General features: G+C 41.2%; 1 protein-coding gene across 2 annotated transcripts in view; it reads left to right on the top strand.

Moving 5' to 3' along the window:
* The first annotated feature begins 9,138 nt into the window (after positions 1-9,138).
* The window catches only part of LOC114664504 (heparan sulfate glucosamine 3-O-sulfotransferase 3B1-like), a 75,225-nt gene continuing 59,550 nt past the window's right edge, over positions 9,139-24,813 (top strand). For both annotated transcript variants that reach the window (XR_007933447.1, XM_028818632.2), the window contains exon 1: positions 9,139-10,254. Coding sequence is in view for 1 of the 2 variants with exons in the window: in XM_028818632.2 (XP_028674465.1) it covers positions 9,704-10,254 (551 nt within the window). In the remaining variant the exon portion in view is untranslated. The remainder of the gene's footprint in view (positions 10,255-24,813) is intronic.

Genomic DNA, 24,813 nt, shown 5'->3' with positions numbered 1-24,813 from the left:
TGTTGGCCCACTAAGTCATCCTGTATATACAATACAGTAGTTTGAGAAAAGTAATGCATACATTCTTCAAAATCCTAGTTCTTTAATAGCATTTTGAGGTTCTTTACTGGGTTCTGTGATTTTTCCTACAGTTATTGCTTGACAAAGAACCATTTTATTCTGGGACGGGTCCTCTGCATACAAAGTTGATTCTTGGTGCTTTAAAAAAGCTTTACAATACATGGAAAACTGCAATCTTTAATGTATAGAAGGCTAACTAGCAGGATATTAACATCTTAAGAAAACCTGCTTGTGTTATTGCATGCAGCAAGAGTCTCATGAGCCACTGGTATTTCACAAATCTGTTAACCATCTATTCATGGATATTTAATATAATTCATTACTGTAAGGAGCCTGTTACGGGTCTAAATAAATAAAGGTTCTTCCTGGAACCATCATTTAGATGGGTCGGTTGGGAAACAAAAAATTATTCCCCACGGTATCGCTCTGTAGAACCACCCTGGAACCTTTATTTTTAAGAGTGCATTAATTTCCTAACCCACTTAATGCAGCTAACGGTAACTGGGCGTCGCCGACCTCCGCAGCCCAGCATTAAATAACTAGAGGAGTTCACTCAAACACTTGACAGACACACATAAAGTGTATTCTTGGTATTTTATTTAAAAGTGATGCCACACTTGCAATTTGCTGTTCCATCTCCTACTTGGGCGTATCTGCGCTCATCCCACGAGGCTTTTCTCTCTGCTTTAAAACGGTCGCACGTGCGCGATGTCCCCGCGGCTTCAGAGTTCGTAGCAGTGCTCGGTGTCAATTTCAGCAAATTCTTGAGACGAGCCCTGCGCGCTATGCAGTAATTCTACATACAATGTGAATAAGTTACATTTAGCATAAACAGAAAAACTTCATGCTAGATCGATAGATGTAAAAGGCACTATATAATCAAATGCACTATACTGTATAATACATATGAAAGGTATCATATAATATATAAGGCACTTTATTCGATAGACATACAGTTCTTGCATAGTCTTAAAAATAAATGTACTGAAGTGTAGTTGCTGACAGTTGTAAACCATTTTAGCTACAGAAAGAACCTTTATTTATTCAGATCTGTTTCAAGTTCCAAGAATAACCATGAATAGGTAATAACAGATTTGCAAACTACAGAAGGTGTTCATAAAAAAATAGAAAATAAACCAAAGAGCATGAGTGTGCAAAGTAAGATGAGCATCAATATCGCGTAATTCCAAATTTAATTTTAAATGCAACTTGTCTACTTTCATGCCTACAAAACCCAAACATATGCCTTAAGGAAGATATTTTTCTTTCTTTCAACTCAATGAGAACTTTTTAAAGCCTCATCGGTTTCGCCCAGCTTGTCTATATAGGCGCGTTATAAAATAGTCGAATATTCATTATAGTAATCCGATGCGCATATTCATACATTTAACACGAAAGAATATACAGTACATTGACCAATAAAACGAATCGCCGCATTATTCTTGCCTGGTTTGTTGGTTTGTGTTTTTCTAAAGTGGCAATGTTATTATATTTTTGCAATATGAAAATTTCCAGCAGGTCCGACAAAGTTCACTTTCATTCATTTAGTGTGTTCAATAAGAATATGAGGGTTGTTTCCATTTATTTGCCGCCTATATGGCGCTAAAAAATATAAATTAAGTAAATATTCAGTGTTTGAATCTGAAAAAAGTTTAAACATCTCCGTGTCTTCCGAGGAGCACAAGTTTAAGGTTTATAACTAACGATTCAACACTCGAATAACAGCAGAAATCCCAAAGTTCTAAAAGAATCATTTTGTTTTAAAAAAAGTGCTATGCTTGAATTTTATAACTCACCACAATATACATAAATATTAATAATTATGCCCGCTAGCGAAGGGTTTTCGATGCTCTCTTGAGTTCGGAATCCAATACTGAAAGAATGGCCGTTAATAATAAAAGGAATAAAATTGCTTTTGCGGAGCTCCTGCTTCCCATCTGGTTCTGCAGCGAAACTGATATCAGTGCCGCCAAACGAGACAGCGGCAAATCTCATTATCAAATGAGCTTGGCAGTGGAGAGTGGGCGGAATGGAGCTGGTGACCACCTGCAACGCAGGTCATAACCGAGATCGCACCTGCTCTTTGTTCGACACCTTTTTTTTTTTTTTTTTTTTTAAGAGGACTTATCGACGAACCCCGATACGTTTTGAACCCTGGCTGTCCCTCGCCTTTGGGGAACGTTGTCCAGTGTAGTGCGCGGGCCACCATAAGGCAGCTTGAAGGTCATTCCCCAGATCTCCGGGAGGTTTTCTGGAAGCCGCTTGTCCGATTCTGTTTTCATTCCACGGTATTGTCCGCACCTCCTCATGTAGAAAAGGCGCTCTCTCCATTGTCCACGTCTGACATTATCATGCAAATTTCAATAGCAAAGAGCGACCGAGAACAGATGAGGACCATTCGGTTTGTGTTGTAGTTCATCCGATAGCGACAGAGTAGCAGAGTGCTCATGGAGACAATGCAGGCGAAAGCGGTTAAACTTTACCAACGAAATCCACTTGCGAACGACCCCCCATTATGCCACCCCTGACTGGCAACAAATTACCCCGCTCCGTGTTACCTCTACCATACGCTTCTAATTATGCAATTTGAATAGGAAATGTGCCTGGAAGTAATATGGGACGTTGTGGGGCAGCCAGGCGGTGCAGACCACTTAACACACACACACATGCCTGTGCATCAACTAAAGCCGGAACAGTTAGTATACATTAAGACGCGCGCAAGATGTATACGGTGTAAAAGTTCACGATCCTGTCCTTACTCCCTTATACTAGAGCATACTTTAGCACAAGGAGCTTTCTGGTGGGTTTTAGTCGATCAAAAGAGAATTATGTGACCGTAAATACACTTCAAGTCAGCCTAAACAAAAAAAAGTAAAAAAAAAAAAAAAAAAAAACAACGGCAGCGCTATGTACAATACACTGATGCAGTATATAATCGATGGATTAACATTATACGTACATCTTCCCAGTTACAGATTTCCCCCCTTCCTCTTAATGGATGTAAATCGCAGTCTTTGTGACTGTCCGCACACTTTGTATTTTTCTCACCGAATCCACGTGACTCGCACAGGGCCTTTGAAGCAGCTCCTCAAACTGCGATCTGTGCTTAAAAAAAGCCCGATTTTCCCTTTGTTTCCTTAAAAAGTGACGAGCGCAGAACTCGCATTAAATTGAAACCATCAGAAATCGCCAAACCGCCGTGCTGTCCAAGTCCTCGGATCTTTTCGAATTGGGTCATTTGTTCACCGTTTCGATACAACATCTCGGAAAAGCCGATAAGAGAAAAATGACGTGTATATAAAAAGCACTGGAAAACGATATACAGTACCCTATCAACTCGTGCTAATCCGGTGCGCATACTCCTGTATTACATTTATCACGAGAAAATATGCACGGAGCAAGAAAGAGAACCGCTTCCCAGGTCTGTTGGTTCCGTGTTTTTCTGAAGTTGTGACTTTACCATGTACATACACACACCTTTCATATCCCTCTGTTTGCCGAAAATATACATATATTTAATTAGAGACCCGTGGGAGAGGTATAAGTAAACTATCATATGATAGCACTTTATTTGTTCCCGGGGGAAATGTTTTTTACAAAAGATAGATAAATATATAAGTAAATATTATTTTATTACAACAACTAATATACACCAGAAAAACTAAAAAAACTAAAACGAAAGAAAAACTTGGCTAAAGATAAAAAAGCAATCAGTTACTGCGAGCTCTGATTTATGTATTATCTAATGTGTGTGTTTGTGTTTCTTTGTGCACAGAAATGTAAGACATCATATTGGGAAGTGTGTAACATTAGGATTTGACAGCCTCAACAGGTAGTCGGTACACTTTTTTAAAATAAATGCGCCAAATGGTTTTTCAGAGCAATGCCATTTTTGATGACCAAATGAACCGTCCTCATGAAGGTCCGCGACAAGTTCGAAAAATAATCATGAACAGATAACAGATTTGTAAAATGCCAGTGACTTAATAATTTGACAAAGGCTCCTGCTGCATACTATACGTAATTTCTTGATGTCGGTATCCTTCTAGGTCAACTATACCGTGTATACCATATTGTATATAAAAAAAAATTTCGTGCATATTATTCAACTTGTCAAAGTTTAAAGTACGCTTCCCTGAAGTAGATGTTTCTTTATCAAGCAATGGTTCAGTGAGGTGCCGTTTAAGAGCCGTTATTTTTAAAAGCATATACGTTATCATGGTCTGTCATTGACAGACAGGCACCTCCTCAGTGGGTTCTTGCCTTGCACCAGCTGATGCCGAGTTAGATTCTTTCTTCCTGTTTTCTTTAAATAAACTAAATCTGAATTTTATATTTTTGCGCTGTGTAAATAGAGTCAAATGTCACTTTACGAGTGTTATCAGCAAGTCCAGTCTCGATTTACCTTTAGTATTCTGACAGGACAAGCTGTTTGCGTTACTACGCATCATTAACTGTAACTCACAATGACCGAACTGCATTATAAATAAATAAACAAACAAATAAATAAATCTTATTTGCAGCGGGTGGGAATCAGTAATGACCAGGCTAGAACGAACCCTAAGTTAGCCTGAATCCGCTTCCTCATATAACCAAGAACAAGATTGTCACCCGTCCATTTTCTAAACCCACCGCATCCATTTCAGGGGCACAGGAATCTAATGTGTGGGCGAGCAGGCACCAGTTCTGGGAAGGGCACCAATCGATCGCAGGGTACACGTACACACACACGTCCATTTGTCATAAGCACCGTCGCCACGTTGAACCCATCATATCGCGTCTAAAACGGGTGGACGGATGGATGAGTTCCGTTACTTTCCATCGTGCAATATACTTTCGTGAAAGAAAGGTTGTTAACCATTTCGCGTGCAATTTTGGCCCGGCTTTTAAACTTATTTATGAAATGCGATTGATTGGAAAAATTTAAGCGGTTTTAATAAGTTGTAAATTGGCCGGATCGTTCAAAACTGTATCCCTCACCCAAATTAGTCGCCCTAAAATGAATATAACCATTTTTAACGGCGAATTGAAAGAATGACACTTATATTCGAATGCGTTTCCGATGGTAATTCTATAAAACACTAACCGTGTAGCTTAAGGTTATAATTATGTTTTACTAGCTAAATGGTCTAATTAGTTTATCATTTTGAATTTGCAATTACATTTTATCGAGTAAATTTGCTTCATATATGCATTGAGCGAAAATAATTTTAAGGAAAGTGCAATTTCATTTAATTAGACGGCCCCAACGCTTTAGCTCTTACCAATTTTAAACTTCTAACGAGATGAAAAGTCATCAAAGACAGATTTACAAGAATGTCGCGTGTGCTGTTAGCGGGTCCGCTGTTTCACTTTCGGGTTTTTTCTTCTCATTTACGTCTTTCTAAATTCTCAACTCAAACACTGACGGATCAGCTAGTGAGTAACCGCACTGACTGGCCGATGAAACACCAGACCCCCGGTGAAACCTGCGAGAGAAGTGTGCCAGTTCGGATACGCTGTCACAAGTGGAGACTTTAGATCGAAATTGTGTTTTATTATTTTTTTAATATAAAGCCCCCCGTGCGCCATTAAATTCGCTAAAATATTCACATACGGCAAAAACAGTGTGTGTCATGCAGGATAGTCAAACTGTCAATTTATGAAAATTAGTTAAGATCTCTGTAGAGTTGTGTTGATTTAATAATTGTAAATGTTACTTTGCTAAATAATTAAGAAAAGTTAAAATGGAAAAGAAGCGAAACGAGCGATCCAACAGATCTAAAACTGGGTAATCGGGTCCTCGGTGTTAAAAAGAGTGCGACATGAGAGGTGTTATTAGTAGTAACTGGAAACGCCTGCAGTGCACGGTATCGTTTACATCCCATAGAATCAACATTATGCTGTCATTAGTAATGCTGATATAATATTACAGTAATTAAATGGCACGCTGTTCTGACAGTCATTTTAATATTAATTCCGTATAGACGTAGTGTAGCTAAATTATTCTAACAAAGCCAGGATCGCAGCATTACTTTAAAAGCATTATGCACCAACCTCAAAAAATGGAGAAACCGAACCGCAATATACGTTTGCGCTTGACTGTTAATCAAGTATATGTAAGTTCGCCTCTCTATAGCTCCAACTCTTATCTCAAAGCTTTTGTAACAGATGACAAGCTTTTTAATTCAGAATACATAACAAAACTTGCTGCTCTCACAGAAGGGAGACGCTGTTCTTGTCGGGTTTAACGGACCCAAGATCTCTCAGCTTGTTCTGATCTACCAGGGGGTAATCAACCGTACACAGCGTCGAGAGAAAGCCCAAACGGTACTCGACTCCCGTCCCGATTGTCATTAACGAAAACACCGCACACATGAGGGACTTCTCAAAGGAGTCCCCTGTGCCCCTGTGGCGGAAAACGTCTTTAATCGACTTGATCCTCGACATTTTCTTTCAGAAGCTGTTATTAAGCACTGTTTGAAGACCTGAGCGTTTCTTGTGTGGCACCGTGAAAAAAAAAATATAGGAAGAAAAAAGAAATGCGTGTGTGTGTCGCACAACCCCACCCAGCGATCCTGTTGGGTGTCGCAGACAGCTGCAGATTTGCCTTTGGGGTCTTCTGCAAGTTTTTAGGTTGGGGAAACTTTTTTTTATCATCTTATTTCATATTGACACAGGGACAATAGAGTTAGTTGTATGGAATTATTTTGAAATTCAAGTTCATTAAGCCTCAAAAGTGGCAGCTATTACAACGTCACAAGAACTTCTCCGGGTTTAAGGGACACGCGTTATGTTTGCAAGGCTGTTGGCTTATAGGTTTTATCTAACGGGTGTTCATTTTAATTATTAAACGACAATATAGTTTTGACCTTCTCCTTATAAACGCTTAAAATCTTTCTGTATATTGCTTGTTGTAAAAAGTAGAATTTATCACTGTTTAATGGAAGAGAGATAAATCTGTTAAAAAAAAGGTGTCGACTTAACTTGGGGCTTTTTATATCCCCCTCGCTGAACCCCAAACCGAGGCTGCGTCGCATCTCCGCCAGTTTGAGCTCCATGGCGTTCCAAGATGTGAACCTTTAACGGAAATGGTGAAAACAAACTCACGCGCAATTTGCAATGAATGTAATAAGCAGATATTAAAAGAACGGCCCCAATAAATAAATAAATACAGATGGCCGAATGGAAGTTTTACAAGAAACGGAGAACAGATGAACATACTGTGTGTTCAAGTTGGTATAGGCTAGCACGCCAGCACTGGGACTCGGAATCGAATTTAATGGTTCCCCTCAAAATCAGGACTTCTCAGGTAGTTGAACAAAATGGTTGCAAATAAATAAACGAGCGTACATTTGCCTCGATGAATCAACTCCAACCTCATGGCGTTTTCTGCAGTTTTGTATCTCTTTATTGAGCACACACTTGTCCGACTTTTAAATAAAAAGCCGAGTGTTGGTCGGGAAGGGACAATTTGTGAAAAAGCACAGCAGGCTGGACAGGGTGACTAGCAAGGTTAGGCAGGCAGCGAGTGGGCCGTGAGGGCGGAGATTAAGACCGATGGATCTGCGCTCATCGATTTATTTGTTTTGACTCAAATATTAATGTCATCGAGAGAATGCTTGGATTTGGAGCGAACAATTCAACCAAGATGTTAATAATACAGGGCTCCCCCAGTCCAGCCTTGTACTGACACAGAGGTTTCTGTTAATTTTTCCTTTATTAGTGATTCATATTAGCCTGCCGCCAATAAAAGGTGACCGGTTACCCAACATACTATACCAATATACTGTGCCAAGGAGTGCGTGGCATCCTGTACTGTGAAAACTGTAACTAATAAATATGTACAATTCTAGTCACTTTACACTTAGTAAATACCTACGCTTTGATCATTTACTTCAAGACAATTCTTGCTGTATGTGTTGAGTATACTTAAGATTTTTCTAAATCTTCTTTTATATGTGTGTATATATATATATATATATATACTATATATATATATATATATATATATATATATATATATATATATATGCCTTTTTGGGGTTAATACGATATCTGTTGTATACCACCTTTCCTATCTATCTATCTATCTATCTATCTATCTATCTATCTATCTATCTATCTATATCCGCATCCAATCTGGTGTTAAGTAAAATTCACCATACGAAGTTGAAAACCTAAAGTATTTATTTTTCAATATAATTATTACCGATTAGTCCTTTAAAAGCATAGACCCTTGTGCACAACCCAAATCCGTGCCTCCTTAAATTGCAGGGAGATGCTATATACTACTACTACTAATAATATTAATAATTATAATAATAATAATTATTATTATTATTATTATTGTTATTATTATTTTTATGTGTGGCGCAGTGGTTAAGCCTTTGTACTTTAACACCTGAGGTGCTGTGTTCAGATCCCGCTGGTGACACCGTGTGACCCTGAGTTATCACTTTACCTGTCTGCACTCCAATTCGAAAAACAAATGAAATGGAACAAATTGTATCTCAAATGTTTATAAGTCGTCTTGGGTAAAGGAGTCGGAAGATATGTAAATGTAGTATTATTATTGTTGTTGTTGTTAAAGATTAATGAAAATGAGGTACAATTATAATAAGAGATTCTAATCAATACAAGATCCAAGACCTTTTAAGCGGTGGTCTGCCTTTCGCCTCGTTACTCCACTTGGACTGTTTTTAATAGTCCGTTAAAGTGAAACCAGTTATTCCAGCACTGGTTAAAATTTGCCTTTTTATTTTATACGGCTGTGAATTTTGGAGTCGCTTTAAAGTTAAACTATTGTGTGGCAACGTCAATACACACGAAAGTAAGAGAGGGAAAAAATATTTATTTGTTTGTTTATGTATTTATTTTTGCATAGTTTCAGAAATAGGCTCGTTGACGATGTACGGGGTTTAGGAAAACGAGTATCCGGAAAAGCCTCACATCGAGTTTAACTTGCACAGCAGGAAATTTACATTAGGAAATAAGCGGGCGATAGGTTTCCCCACTCAAACAGGAGAGTTGTGGCACTGTGAGATGAGAGGAAGATAGACTGAGAAAGATGGGGAGAGAGAGAGCGAGCGAGCGAGTGAGAGAGGGCTTAATAAAAAATGCAAACTATTGACCGAACAGCCAATCGATACAACGGATCCCATCGAGTCTCCGCCCGGACACGCCCCTCTCATCCCTTTATTGGTAATCCGATATCAACAAATGGCTAATTACCCGCACTCTCTTTCTCGATTGGCCCAACTTCTTGTCATTCAGTTGCATCACCGCCTGTATAAGGACGGTGCGCCGCTCGGTGGGCGGGATGATTTAGTAGTGAGCAGGCGGCGGTAGTAGCTTTGACTCCGGGGGCTTAGCGTGCAGGAAGCTTGGAGCACGGACTCTCTGCACGCTCTCCCATACCATCCATGAAGCCGCACTAGTAGGGTGAAATGTGGCGATCGTGTCCGCGCCGTGGCACCCTACATGGTAAAGCACCATGCTCTTAGAAGCTCACCCCGTTGAGGCTGCTATTGAGTGTATTAATTTCTTAAATGTGAACTGGATCTGCGCTAGATGATACTAAAGGGGTTTAAAGCACTTTCTGGAATAACAATAAAAAGTGACATCATGTCATACTGGATTATGTTCCCCAGCGACAGGGCTTATGGAAAATAGCCTGCTTTGTAGCCGCCTATATGTAATTTCCATCAGCTCAGTGAAAAAGAAACTTATATTGCTGCTTATCATGCTTTTACTGTGGGCGTATACGCTGTACTCTTGCATGGGTTACTGTGCCACCATGCCAAGTCCAATAATGGACTCGAACCGAGATAAGGAAAGCCAGGGCACCGGGAGAAGAACGGACGCCAGCGAAGTCGAGATCTTACCCAGGCTGCTACCCAGACCGCAAGGCTGGGAGGACTTGGAAACGGACTACGAGGAATCCTCTCCGAGGACATATTCGAGAGACCTGCTGAACAACGAGGACTGGGATGATGCAAAAAGCGAGCAGAGTGCTGCAGATCTCAGTGCCCTGTCGAGCTTTTCCAATGGCTCAGGTAGTAAGAAACTGCCCCAAGCGATCATCATCGGGGTGAAGAAAGGCGGCACCCGGGCGCTGCTCGAGTTCTTGAGGGTACACCCCGACATCAGAGCAGTGGGCGCGGAGCCACACTTCTTCGATAGGAACTACAACAACGGCCTCGACTGGTACCGGTAAGTGTCTCCTGAACGAAGTGCAGCTGTGCACCTGTGGGAAGGGTGGGTTTGGGGAAGGGTGGGCATCCGATGCCAAGCCGAGATTTGGAGGGCCGCACAGATCCAAGGAAAAGGCTTTTGTTGCTTCCAACGCTCAGTCCTGAAATTATGATGGCCTTAACTGTTTGGATCAAACACACCCAAAAAGTACATTTGACTAGGATTTAGCGCCTTTCTGTACGCTTTGTGTCCTTAGTGCATAAAATGTGCGTATGTTGTGTTTATTCAAATTAAATTCTGTACGTTACAATGAAAGGGGCTCAGAATGTCTTGTGTTAGTCAAAGTTTGGCTCTCTTCGGCAACTGAATTTGGTTGTCGTGTAGTTGTGCTCACCCAAAACGTAAGACAGCCACCCTTTTGGATTTAAAGCGAATGAAAAACTCGCATATCGCAACCTGGCATACAACAACTTCTGAAGTAATCCGCGAATAGTGCCAGGCTATTAGAAGGACATTTTTGGAAGTCATCATTTAAAACTAAGTAAACTTTTGAGAAGCGGAATATCGGCCAGGCCCTAATACTCCCATTATAACATATCCAGTATTAACCTTTGAAACCCAGCAGACAACGCACATCATTTTGAATGTTTAACTCCCTAACCAATTGGACAATTTGGAAAGGACTAAATAAAACAAAAAAATTCAAAAGACAATAGCTCCACTGTTTCAAATTTAAAAATGAATTAAAAAATGAATATGATGTATGGTTTATGAAGCGCAAATGTAGGAATGTTCATCAAGTTGTTAAGCCCCGTCTGTCGCAATACGTAGAACTGACTAGGCCACAACATTATCCGGACAGGATTAATACATTTTATATAGCGCATTTAGCAACTTTTGAGCAGTTCGAACAAAAATGCCGGACAATTCAAGCTCACGAGAAATCCTAAGTAATGAACGTAAAACGAGAGAGCTCTCACATGTCGAGCAGTGAATGTTATACGTTGACAGTCGTTCATAGACAGGCGGCCTTACTGTAATCACGGGAGAGTCGGATAATCAAATAAAGGACGTGCTAGAAAAGAAACGGGAGTTGAACTGTTTAGCTGATGGATGACATCTCCGGGAGCGATCGCCACATTGTTGAGGGGTCGCTTGTTGAAGTGGAGTAGGCAGGGTAGAAAAGCAGGCTGGAATCGTGTGCCACATTTAATGACCCGAATGGCTACTCGAATCTCAGGTTTAAAATCTCCTTTTCATTACTTGAGCGTTAAATTTCATTAAAAAAAAGACGCACTCTGATCCATCAGTTGCTGGCATGGGATTGATCTGCGTTTCTGTTCAATTTATGAGTGTCAATTTGAAGCGGGCGGGTTTTATTTATTGAGCGTTTGAGCGACGATGTTTTTTAGAACACATTTTATATTAAACACAATGTATATTCTGTTCTCGAAAAACAGCGTATAACACCGTTACATCACTTGAAAACTTAAAAAATAATAACAACAAAATACGGTCTGTCATCTTGTCGTACACGCTTCCTACGGAGTTGTCACCCGGCAGTCAAACAGTGATCTCTATCGGAGAGAAATGAATACTACAACTCGAAGAAATCTGCCGAAATGTGAACATTCTCGAAGGAGACAATCTTTCTCCGGTAAAAGTGTATAACCGTTCCGTCCCGGTCAGCTCAGACGGAGTTCTGCCGCGGATCTCCAAACAGAAGGCGTGCGCGCGGTTTTTGGTCTGCTGGACCTCCGCGGAATGCGTGTGCTCGGGGGCGCGCGTTCCTGCCAGTCACCCAGCCAGTCAGTTCGTCAGTCAGCCCTTCGACACACGAACGGCTGCTTTTAAGCTGCTTGCGATCCACACAAACAGATAAATCTTATTAAAACCAAAATCACTTAAGCACATGACTGGGAAAAGCGCAAAAATCTGAACAATCTGTGGGGTGGGTAACCGATTTAAAGCGAAACATTTTTTTAAAGTGTCGCCAGACTCGCGGAAAGCCTGGAAAAGTGTCAGCCAGAATGGGGACATTTCAAGGCGGCTCAATTACAACGTAATTGGAGGAAAAAAGGAGCACTTAAAAGTGATCGTGTGCTCAGGGTCCTTCACCGTAAATTAAAGTGGAGTTTCCGTTAAAATAACATTCAATAAAAGCTAATGTGCATAGCGGGGAAGATCAGATCGTAGGTTTACACACACAAATCATCACGTCTAGACTGACGTTTAAACGATTACAACCGTGCTGACAGATGTTTAAAAAATATAAGCTTTTAATGTCCCTTGAAAGTGTAGCTCATCGAGCGGGGGGACTGAAAAGTCTAATAAGGATGGAATTCCTGGTAAATCATTAAACTGTAATAGTCGAGTTGATGCTTTGTCAACCGGATAAATTAAAGTTGTAACTGCATTAAAACACGAGTGTCCAAATACCCTAAAGTGACCTTGTTTGTTAATCACAATAATAATAATAATAATAATAATAATATGTAAATAAATTTATTCTGCATGGCTTCTCTGATTTGACTTCGGCGGCTTTTGTTACCAATTTGCTTGCGCCCCTTTCGTGTACACGCTTAAACATACCGGTTGTGCAATGGCACTTTACTGGGTTGCTTGAACCATTTAATTCTATATATTCAAAACAACTGGGCTTTGAAAAATGTCTCAAATGTGCGGAAAAAAAAAACAGAAGTAGGCGGCCTAGCAGGGTTACAACATCTGAACTTCGTGTCACTAAAATCAGAGACAAACCGTTATCATTAATTCATGGCTGCTTACACTCTTAAAAATCCTGGTTCTTTACTGGGTTGTGTGCGTCCATTGCTTGACCAAGCACCAGTTCATTCTGCAAGGGTTCTCTGCTTATGAAGTTGGTTCTTTTGTGCCTTGTAAAACCTCCTAATGTGTAGAAGAAGCTTGAAATCTTTAATGTATGGATAGGGACGGTAATAGATTAATAAAAGCACTTAATACAGCGGGAGTCCTTCTAAAATCATAGAAATTAGTTGGTACTTCAAAAATCTGTCCTGTTTATTTACAGATACAGTACTGTATATGTATTTTTGTTTTTATTTTTTCTTGAGATTTTGCGTGGATGGTTCTTTTGAGATCCTAAAATGGTTCCCGTAAAGCATTGCTCTGAAGAACCGTTTCATTTTTAATAATTGATCGTCCACTAAAGGTGCCAGGGTGGTTTCTGCAGAGCGAACTATTTTTTTGGTTCCCTGAAGAACAATACATGAAGGTTCCTAACAGATCCTTTCTTTATTCAGATCAGTAACAGGATACACAAGTAACCGTAAAGGCAGATAACAACAGCTTTCTAAAATACCAACGGGTTCCTGAGTTTAAGAGGACTCCTCCTTAATCCTGTAGCCTGCTAGAAATTCAAGATATCTTATTTTTCCACATATTGAGGTTTCTCAAAGCACAAAGAGCCAACTTCATATGCAAAGACTCCCAAAATAAACCTTGTCCGTTCCGCGAGGTGTCCTCATCTTCAATATGGTCACATTTATATAGCGCTCCTCTAACCGGAGAGCCCCTCTTGAGCATTAAGCTCCACGCGCGCCCTTGAGTGTTAATGTAGTTAGCGCACCGATTTGGATTCGGAATAACTGAATGAATGGACGCTTCTCTTGTGCAGTTATGCTTGAAGTCAAATTTGGAGTTTATTTCTGTGTTGCTTTATTGTAAGTTACGGGCTTAGTACAAAGGCACAGTTATGGGTGAAACTCTTAGAGTGTCAAAGGAACCCAAAAATGTGAACCCCTGTATGAAATTAAAGTGTTCATTTAACACAGTGCTTTATGTATATGTAATGCGTGTGTATATATATATAAATATTTTACAAATATATATAATGTATATACACACATGCATAACATATACATAAAGCATAAATATATTATTGTTCATATACGTAGTATATGTGTGTGTGTGAGTGTATATATAACTATATATATATCCATCCATTATTCAACCCGCTATATCCCAACTTCTATCTATCTATCTATCTATCTATCTATCTATCTATCTATCTATCTATCTATCTATCTATCTATCTATCTATCTACAGGGTCACGGGGGTCTGCTGGAGCAAATCCCAGCCAACACAGGGCGCAAGGCAGGAAACAAACCCCGGGCAGGGCGCCAGTCCACCGCAGTATATATATATATATATATATATATATATATATATATATATATATATATATATATCACACACACACACGTTGTATATATTCCTTTCAGATTGTAGAATAAATTGCATATCCGTTTAAAATGTGCGCTATCCAGTCATCGGCATTAGAACTGAACGAACGTTAACTTAACTCGTTAGGCTTTCAACTGTTTATTAAATGCCAGTTGTTGCGATCGCACTTCCGAGCAGCGAGTGACAAACCGCAGTGCCCAACGACGACATTACTATGGAGGGACTTGCAGCGCGAGCTCCGGGGGCTCTCCAAGTCACACAGGACACTCTGTGGCGTTGAGACGACCTGAGATGACGAGAAGCTGTAAAAGATGAGAAGAACGCAAGACGACCCTGCGTGGTCCATTAATGGCACTTTACGGTGGAACGTTTCCTTGACAGAGTACTATTGCATTATGGGACGAGTTCTCCGCCAATTGAGTTGTTTCTTTCCGCTTTGAAAAACTTCCTAATATGTAGAAAGAAATCTTGAATGTATGGTGGGCTACCTAGCAGGACACTAACAGATGAAGAAAACCTGTCGTGTTATTGTGTGCAGAGAGAGTCCTTTTAAAATCAGGAGCCTGTGGTATTTTCACCATCTATTCATGGTTATTTACTGTACGGAGCCTATTACCGATCCAAATAAATGAAGGGTCTTTCTGGACCCTTTATGTGGATAGGTCTTTTGGGAACCAAAAATTCTTCCCCTATGGCATCGCCGTGAAGACCCCCTCTGGCACTTTCATTTTTAAGATTGTGGTCATGGCTATTTATTATAAGGAGCCTGTTATGGAGCTAAATAAATACAAGGTTCTTTCTGGACCCTTCATGTGGATGGCACCAACAAATGGCATCACCCCGAAGTTCCACCCTGGCACCTTCATTTTAAAGAGTGTACGGACTGCGCATGCACGAGTCACTAAATTAAACCGCTTTGCTGTGTGGGCGAGCAGCAGCAACTTAACTGAAAACCCCTGCCTATTATAAAGCCATAATTAAAGATGATCGGTAATTAGAACAATGACATCCCCATCGTAACGTTTAAGGCGTCGACACTGTCAGAGTTAAGTCCTCATCGCATTAATCTCAAGGAGTTGCAGCTCATTTAAGTTGGTCAGCCAACCGCCATGATGGGAATGAAGACGAACACCCCGTTAGATGTCCGGACACCAGGAGCTGCAGATCTGTTGCGGTCGTCTAATTGTAAAAAAAATTAAAAATGTCGAAAGCGAGCAGCTCCACATTTAAAACATAAAACGGCACTTTAGTGGGCGGTGGGGTTCTCTCGTTGAACACCTTGCTTGGCAAAGAAGCGTTTCATTCCGAGAGGGGTCTTTGCATATGAGGCTGGCACTTTTGGGGCTTCCTAATATATGCAGAAATATGACATGTTTAATTTCTACAGCTGGTATGAAGTTAACTTTGCGTATGATTATGGGCAGAAAGTCTTTTTAAACTCGGGACCCCATTTGGAATTTTAAAAAAAATATAAATCTGCGGTTTCAAGGGGTCAAGAAGACCCGAGCTGAGCCTGTGTGGCAGAATGCACTGAGGGTCCATTGAAAATCAGGAACCCACTGAAAGTTCACAAATTTGTTATCATCTGTAAAGTCACCAGTTTACATTTTAACAGTTATGATGTCACATTAACCCTTTAAAGTGTTCAGTTAACGCTGGGATTTTTTGCAGCGCATGGTTTTATTATTATTATTATTATTATTATTATATAATAGCATTAATAATAACATTTCTTTCTGGAAACTTCACGTGGTTGATTCACTTGATTTCCAAAAAGATCTCCCTGTGGCACCGCTTTGAAGAGCCACTTTGTCACCATTGTTTTTAAGTGCGCACTTTAAATTAAACGCACCGTCCAGTTTATATTAAAGAATAATACAGCATCAGTATGTTAGTGCTTTAAAGTCCGAGAACTATGAAAGAAGAATTTCTTATCTCTCCAGATACAGTCATGATAATCAAAATTCAAAAACTAAACATTTAAAAAGTGTGGGGAGCAACATGTAAACTGCATGGCGCTTTTCCTTTTAATTTGAATCTTTATGGTGTCGCCGTTATGCTCCTTTTTTTTTTTTAAATGACCGCACACTTTGAAGTGTTAATGTCACACTGCTGATTTCGGTGGTGTACAGTTTTATAAATGACCGCAATACTCAAATCAAGAATAACGAGCTGCACCGGGTCAGCGACCATCAGTGCTTGTCGCCTCGTTGCGCTTGTCGCGAGTGTTGACACGTTGACGATGTTTTTTTCTGCCGTCCCCCATAATAACATTAATCCTAATTTAGTTTTTATAACATGGCGCTCTTTTTTTTTACTTAAGTAATTTTTTAATTAGCACCGCTCTTCATTCTCGGCCAGGCTTCTCTCTCATTGGCGCGCAAACTTCACAGAGCCGGCGATGGTCGCGGCCTGCAGCTGTCGGCCCGGTGAATCGATCGCCTCTCCCTTCGTTAGCCCGATTAGCTGTGCAAAGTGCCGCTTCCTGCCGCAGGCCGAGCCCACCGTTGTTGATTTTAAGATCCCCCTTCTCCCTTTTATTTTCGCAACTCGAGAGTTTTACTTAATCGTCTCTTTTCACACTCGAGAGCTCTTAACGTTTAGCAAAGATGCTCTTATCGATACTTTCAGAAGAGTTGCTGCGGATTAAGAGATGTTAATGGAGTTAATTACGGCTTCTGTTGACACGATAAACAAAAGACCCCCCTCCACACACCCCCCAAAAAAGGACAGACAATGGGTCAAAATAAACAACGGCTGAGAGAGAAACGCGCCTGCCCCTGCGCCAACTTGAATTTCAGTCGAGGGGTATCTGAGCCCACCCGGAGGGCTGTTAACAGAGATTGTCTGTGGAATCCTAAAGGGAAAAACATCTTATCTGAGTGACTTGAAAAGAAACAAATTCGAGGGTCCAGGGACACCAAACCTCCAATGAGTGGACATTTCATTTAAAGCGGATGGCATCTGCCGCTCGACACATCAGCGCGCTGGTTAGGGGGGCTCTGAAATACTGCGTGCATGTAAAGCTAGGGACTGGGCTCTGGGAGGACCTTCTGTCTTTATTATATAGCGCCTTACCAGCTTGGACCCCTCACTGGGCAAAGAGAGTGCAGGGTTTTCATTCTTGTTCAAGTAAATAAGCGCTTTGTTTAATGTTCTTTATCTACCCTGCAAATTGTGTGGCAGCACGAGTGACAAATGACACAGGACAGAGATCATTTCAAGGGCATGCAGAATATTTAAATGATCTTCTTGATGAGGATTGTTATCGTTATTTGTGGTAAAGTTTCTTGAGTTTCTGTAAAAGGTGCATTTCAAACATGGGAGAAATTAATTATCTATCTATCTATCTATCTATCTATCTATCTATCTATCTATCTATCTATCTATCTATCTATCTATCTATGTATCTATCTATTATCTATCTATCTATGCCAAACTACGCTAAATCTATCTATCTATCTATCTATCTATCTCATCTATCTATCTATCTATCTATCTATCTATTATCTATCTATCTATCTATCTATCTATCATCTATCTAATCCTGCCAACTACACTAAAATTAATATCTATCTATCTATCTATCTATCTCATCTATCTATCTATCTATCTATCTATCTATCTATCTATCTATCTATCTATGTAATCCTGCCAACTACGCTAAATTATCTATCTATCTAATCTATCTATCTATCTATCAATCTATCTATCTATCTATATCTACTATCTATCTATCTATCTATGTAATCCTGCCAACTACGCTAAATTATCTATCTATCTATCTATCTATCTATCTATCTATATATCTATCTATCTATCTATCTATCTATCTATCTATCTAATCCTACCATACCTACACTAAAAATCTATCTATCTATCTTTGTATCTATCTATCTATCTATCTATTATCTATCTATCTATCTATCTATCTATCTATCTCTATCTATCTATGTAATCCTGCCAACTACGCTAAATTATCTATCTATCTATCTATCTATCTATCTATCTATCTATCTATCTATCTATCTATCTATCTATCTATCTAATCCTGCCAAATACACTAAAATTAATATCTATCTATCTATCTACTATCTATCTATCTATCTATCTAATCTATCTATCTATCTATCTCTCTATCTATCTATCTATCTATCTATCTATCTATGTAATCCTGCCAACTACGCTAATATCTATCTATCTATCTATCTATCTATCTATCTATCTATCTATCTATCTATCTAATCTATCTATCTATCTATCTCATCTATCTATCTATCTATCATTCTATCTATCTAATCTGCCAACTACACTATCTATCTATCTATCTATCTATCTATCTATCTATCTATCTATCTATCTATCTATCTATCTATCTATCTCTATCTATCTATCTATCTATCTATCTATCTATCTATCGCACCTTTCCTGTCTCTCTCTTTACCTCTTTATCTGTCTATTCATCTTATGTTGAAGGTGAAGAACGTCACGTCATTCAGTTAACTTTGTCTGTTATGAGTTTCAGTGTCCATGTTGACCAGAAGTTGCTCTCCTTGGCCCACAAGTGGACATCACTTTAATAATTTTGTATTCCTTGCCACTTTTTCCTAAGGTCAGTTTTATTCCCTGATGTCCAGTTCCGCCTCTGGAGGTCCCACGTAGCGACCACCTCTTACCTTCCAAGCTGATCCCATCGTGGCGAGGCCTTCTCTGGGTGTATGAGAGCAGCATTAAGAGTAACAAACAGGCCCTTTGCTGTAAACGGCTGGCCCTCCATTGTAGTTGGGGGTCCGAGTGAACAGGCACGTCTTTTTGGAGGCGTTTCCCCCGAGCTCTTCCGCTGACTGATGTTGACTTGATGCTTCAGGATCGTTTTCACTTTTGCCGTGATGCGTATTCTTTTATTAATTTCTTTGGGTGTTTCTGGTTTTATAATGCTGCCGTATGGTTTAGGCGTCAGTGAACTCTTCAGGGTGTCCTTTTGGTACCTCGGTGACGTGTTGCTTTCTGTCGTCTGGTGTTCATACTTTGAGGAGACAGCATGAGGAGTATTTAAAAGATATGTGAGAGACTTTGGTCCAAGTTACAAGTAATCAGACCTCTCAGTTAAACTGGCAGCACGTTGGCACTCTATGTGGCACTGGGCTCCAGATGCAGGTACTACCACTCTGTATTTGGGAGCAGTCTGTTTGATGGAAACACTCATGCAAAACTACAGGACGGGCACAATCACTGCAATCTCTCCCCAGAAAATTCTGATTACCAAATCAGGTGTGGGAGTGAGAAGCAGACATTTGCGGAGGACCCTGAGCGAACCCCAGATGCAGCAGCTAAGTTATGGGGTTGGAGACAGATGGTATTTGAGGTAGAGAAGGGCTGCAGAGTTGCATTTGTATATTAAATACACACATGGTGACCCTGGCGGCAGTGCGAGTGTGAGCTAATGTGTGTGCACAGGGTGGGATCCAGTTTCACAACCTCACCTGCTCAGAACTGCAAAACAAATCCAGTCCTGAAAAGAAAAGAAAAAAAAAAAGACGAGAGGTAAAACACATGGAGGGAGCGAAGAATGCCTTTGACAGAGTAATAACAATGACTAGGAGAACGGCGGGGCTGCCATAAGCCGATTAGCCTGCCAAGCCGTCATTTTGGCTGAAATGAGATCCAGGCCCGCTGCCCCTGGTTCAGGGTTTGTTATTCAGAAGGGCGGCCCCCATGCCGCCTTGTAACAGAAATCCAAAAGTGTCTTTGCGTGAGGGACAGCTGGGCTAGCAGCACGTGAGAGGAGACGGCCTTCCATGGCGTGCCTTCGGTGGCCGGAGCGGGACCCTGAATGTCTCTCTGTCTCTCTTTATACTTGGACGTGAGGTGGCTAATATAATATAATATAATATAATATAATATAATATAATATAATATAATATAATATAGTTTAGTGCTATCTTAATATATGGGCACTAGCCAGGGGGAACATAGGAGCCCACCATGGTTCTGATGCCTATGTATGCTTCTGTTTTGCTATCAAAACCAGGGCTCCAGTGCACTACTTTGCTTGGAGGCCTATGATGATGTTAAGACAGCCATAATATAATATAATATAATATAATATAATATAATATAATATAATATAAATATAATATAATATAATATAATATAATATAGTCCTGCGGTGGGTTGGCACCCTGCCCGGGATTGGTTCCTGCCTTGTGCCCTGTGTTGGCTGGGATTGGCTCCAGCAGACCCCCGTGACCCTGTATTTAGGATATAGCAGGTTGGAAAAATGGATGGATGGATAATATAATATAACTGCTAAGTCCCGTGTCCTTTACTCTCTTGCCCAGTAATTCTAGGACATACTCTAAATCCTTGACCCCAAATTGCAATAAGTAGATTTGAAAATATTATATAATATAATATAATATAGGGTGGAGCAGTGGGTAGCGCTGCTGCCTCTCAGTTAGAAGACCTGGGGACCTGGGTTCGCGTCCCCGGGTCCTCCCTGCGTGGAGTTTGCATGTTTCTCCCCGTGTCTGCGTGGGTTTTCCTCCGGGCGCTCCGGTTCCTCCCACAGTCCAAAGACATGCAGGTTAGGGTGCATTGGCGATCCTAAATTGTCCCTGGTGTGTGTGTGTGTGTGTGTGTGTGTGTGTGTGTGTGTGTGTATGCGCTCTGCCCGGGGTTTGTTCCTGCCTTACACCCTGTGCTAGCTGGGATTGGCTCCAGCAGACCCCCGTGACCCTGTAGTTAGGATATAGCGGGTTGGATGATGGATGGATGGATGGATGGCTATTGTAAGGGTGGCACAGAGGCTCAGAGCTTATTACTGCTGCTTCACAGGTCCTGCTTCTGTGATTGAAATCCAACACCAGGTTGCTGTCTGTGTGGAGTTTGCATGTTCTCCCTGTATGTGGTTTCTCCAGGTGCTCCTGTTTTCCTCCAGTGTCCCCAGGAGTCTGCTGGTTAGTTTGATTGGCAGTAACAAATTGTCTCAGTGTGAGTCTGGGTGTGTGAGTTAGTGAGTGAGTGAGTGAGTGTGCTCTGTAATGGCCTGGCACCTTGTCCAGAACTGATTCCTTGCATTGTCTCCAAGTTGCTACGACAAACTCTGACTAATGGCAGCCCTGAATGGGTTAGGCAGGTTTGAGTAGTGTTACGTTATACATCTCTGTGTAGAATTATAAATGTTCTTAAACCAGTTCAGGGTCTATTTTTTTCTGTTCTTTAGCCCAGCCCAAGGTATTTGCGACCCGAGTTTTCATAACAGTTTTAATCGTGCCCCCCCAACATTTTTTTTGAAACCCTAATAAAAATGTATTCCTATATTTTTTGCTGCCAATACACTGCTACAAGTTTAAAATTTCCCTACGAATAGTGAAATTACACCACATATGGCAACATTCACACCCCACAGTTTGAGAACCGCTGCTTTAGCCTGTGGACCCTCTCTAGGAAAACCAGTTTCAGAAAGTGAGATGAGATATTATACTGTGTGATCCTTCTATCCAGTCCTGAGACCTGGACTGCTAGAGCCACATGACCTATTATTATATTATCCATTCATCCATCCATTATCCAACCTGCTATATCCTAACTACAGGGTCATCGGGGGTCTGCCGGAGCCAATCCCAGCCAACACAGGGGGCAAGGCAGGAAACAAAACCCCAGGCAGGGCGCCAGCCCACCGCAGATATTATATTATATTTCTTTATTCACTATCTACTTATTCATATTCAGAGTTATGGGGAGCCAGTTTAACACAGTAGCATCGGGTTCAAGGCAGGTGTCGGTGGGATGCTGTTATACAGCCCTTTCAATCCCCCTTAATCCAGTTATGAGTTTGCACTGCTTGAGCCAAGGGGCACATTATATTGTATTATACTGTACAGCCATCCATTTTCTAAAGCTGCTTATTCACAGCAGGGTCACCGGGATGCTAGAGTTTATCCAAGCAAACTTTGGGTGCAAGGCAGGAGCAACCCTTGGACGAGGCCCTTAGTCCATTGTAGTGTGAGCTCACAGACCACCAGAGGCCAATTTAACATTGCCAGTCCAATTTATTATATTATATTATATTATATTATATTATATTATATTATATTATATTATATTATATTATATTATATTATATTATATTATATTATATTACGGTGGGCTGCCCAGGGTTTGCTTCCTGCCATGCCCCCTGTGTTGCCTGGGATTGGCTCCAGCAGACCTCCATGACCCTGTAGTTACGATATAGCGAGTTGGATATTATATTATATTATATTATATTATATTATATTATATTATATTATATTATATTATATTATATTCATCCATCCATTTTCAAATTTGAATAGGATCCTGGGAAAGCTGGTGTCTGTTCCATCAAGAACTGAGTGTAAGGTGGGATAAATTCCTGGAGGACAGTCCTTCACAGCAGGAACAAACACACACCCAGCAGATGCCAATTTAGCGTTGCCAATCCACTTTATTATATTAGATTAGATTATAATCCGTTCATTTTCAAATGTGCTTAATCTGATAAGGATCAGAGGGAATCTGGAGTCTATTCCAGCAAGAACTGAGTGTAAGGTGGGAGACAGTCCATCACAACAGGAATGCACACACCGACCAGAGGCCTATTTAGAATTGCCAATGCTCTTATTATATTAAATCAGAGTTGGCATGGTGGGTAGTGTTCACAGTTTGGTTCACACCTTGCACCCCGTCCTAATATGTTCCCTCTGGCCACTCAGTTTTCCTGCCACATCCCAAAGATGACTTTAACATTTTGCCATTCTGCTCAAGTCCCTGCCCTGCACCTCCTACTGTCCAAGCAGGCCATGGGCTCCTGGACCCCCAGTGGGCACCATTTGCATGCTGTGATATTTGAGGAGCACCAGTGTGAAGATGACACTATCGGTACTTCTCATGAAGTTAATTATTCTCCTTGAGTTCCTGCCCTACGCCTGATGCTGTCCAAGTAGGTCATGGACTCCTGTAATTTGTGTGGACCCCATTTGTGTGAGGTGATATTTGAGAAGCACCAGCGTGAAGATCTTCATATCGGTACATCTCATGAAGATAATCACACAGGATCTCCACCATCCTCCTTGAGTTCCTGCCCTACGCCTGATGCTGTCCAAAAGGGTCGTGGACTCCTGGACCCCTGATGGACCCCATTTGCGTGAGGTGATATTTGAGAAGCACCAGTGTGAAGATCTTCATATTGGTACATCTCATGAAGATAATCACACGGGATCTCCACCATCCTCCTTGAGTTCCTGCTCTGCGCTTGATGCTGTCCAAAAGGGACGTGAACTCCTGGACCCCCGGTGGACCCCATTTGTGTGAGGTAATATTTGAGAAGCACCAGCGTGAAGATCTTCATATTGGTACATCTCATGAAGATAATCACACAGGATCTCCACCATCTTCCTTGAGTTCCGGCCCTGCCCTTGATGCTGTCCAAAAGGGTCGTGGACTCCAGGACCCCCAGTGGACCCCATTTGCGTGTGGTGACATTTGAGAAGTTTGGTTTAGATTTAAGTCAGAATACGCAGAATGCACTTGCAGGGACGGGAAGCAAACCTCTGGAATTGGAAGCAAGTTTAAGCAGATTTTGTTTTTTTTTCCTTTTCTTTAATTATCGTTTAGAGTAAACTCTCCAAAGGCTTCTTCGAAAAACCGCAGCCCCTCCAATTAAAAGAAAAGGGAAAGAACGCAGCGTTTCTTGTATGAATGCCCCCCAACCTGCCATGTGAGAGCAGCGGATGATGCCGACAAGCCCGGGCATTGGCGGAGCTGGCATGGCACAGATTAGGATCTTTAAAAAGAGTCGGCCTTGTTCTGCTGACATTTTTCACAAAGTCCAAACAATGGGAGAGTGAAGCCCCCCCAAAGTCCCCTGCTCCCTAATAACCGTTTTTAACGGCGCTTTGGAGCTGAGAGCGGCACTCGGGGGGCCTCTGCTTGCCCGTGGCTGTTTAAAAGCAGCATTGTGCCCAAAGGGGAGGAGAGGTGGGCTGGCGGCTCGGCAAATGGTTTCTTCCTATTATGTGAAAGTGGAAGTGTGGGCTGCAATTGCCGAGCTTTTAGTCGCTTTGGGAGGTGTGAGCTTAATAACATAGGAGACGCGCTCTAAAGACACCTTGGGCGTCCTGCTCCGGGGGGCGTCCTGGGCTTTGGGCTCTTAAGGAATCTCCGGCAGCTTCTTCTTCTCCTTCTTCTTCTGGTGGTGGGTCGGCTTTGACTAACGAGAACGGCCAACGTGCTGCACTGCGGTGGGCAGTCACACGACGAGCGCTGAAGTTATGGGCTGGCGTCGCACCGTCCTGTTTGGTTTATCGTGACTTGTAACTTATCACACA

Source organism: Erpetoichthys calabaricus, chromosome 14 (genome assembly GCF_900747795.2).
Source record: "Erpetoichthys calabaricus chromosome 14, fErpCal1.3, whole genome shotgun sequence".
In the NCBI taxonomy this organism is placed as follows: domain Eukaryota; kingdom Metazoa; phylum Chordata; class Cladistia; order Polypteriformes; family Polypteridae; genus Erpetoichthys; species Erpetoichthys calabaricus.
This window is presented reverse-complemented; position numbering and strand designations above follow the sequence as displayed.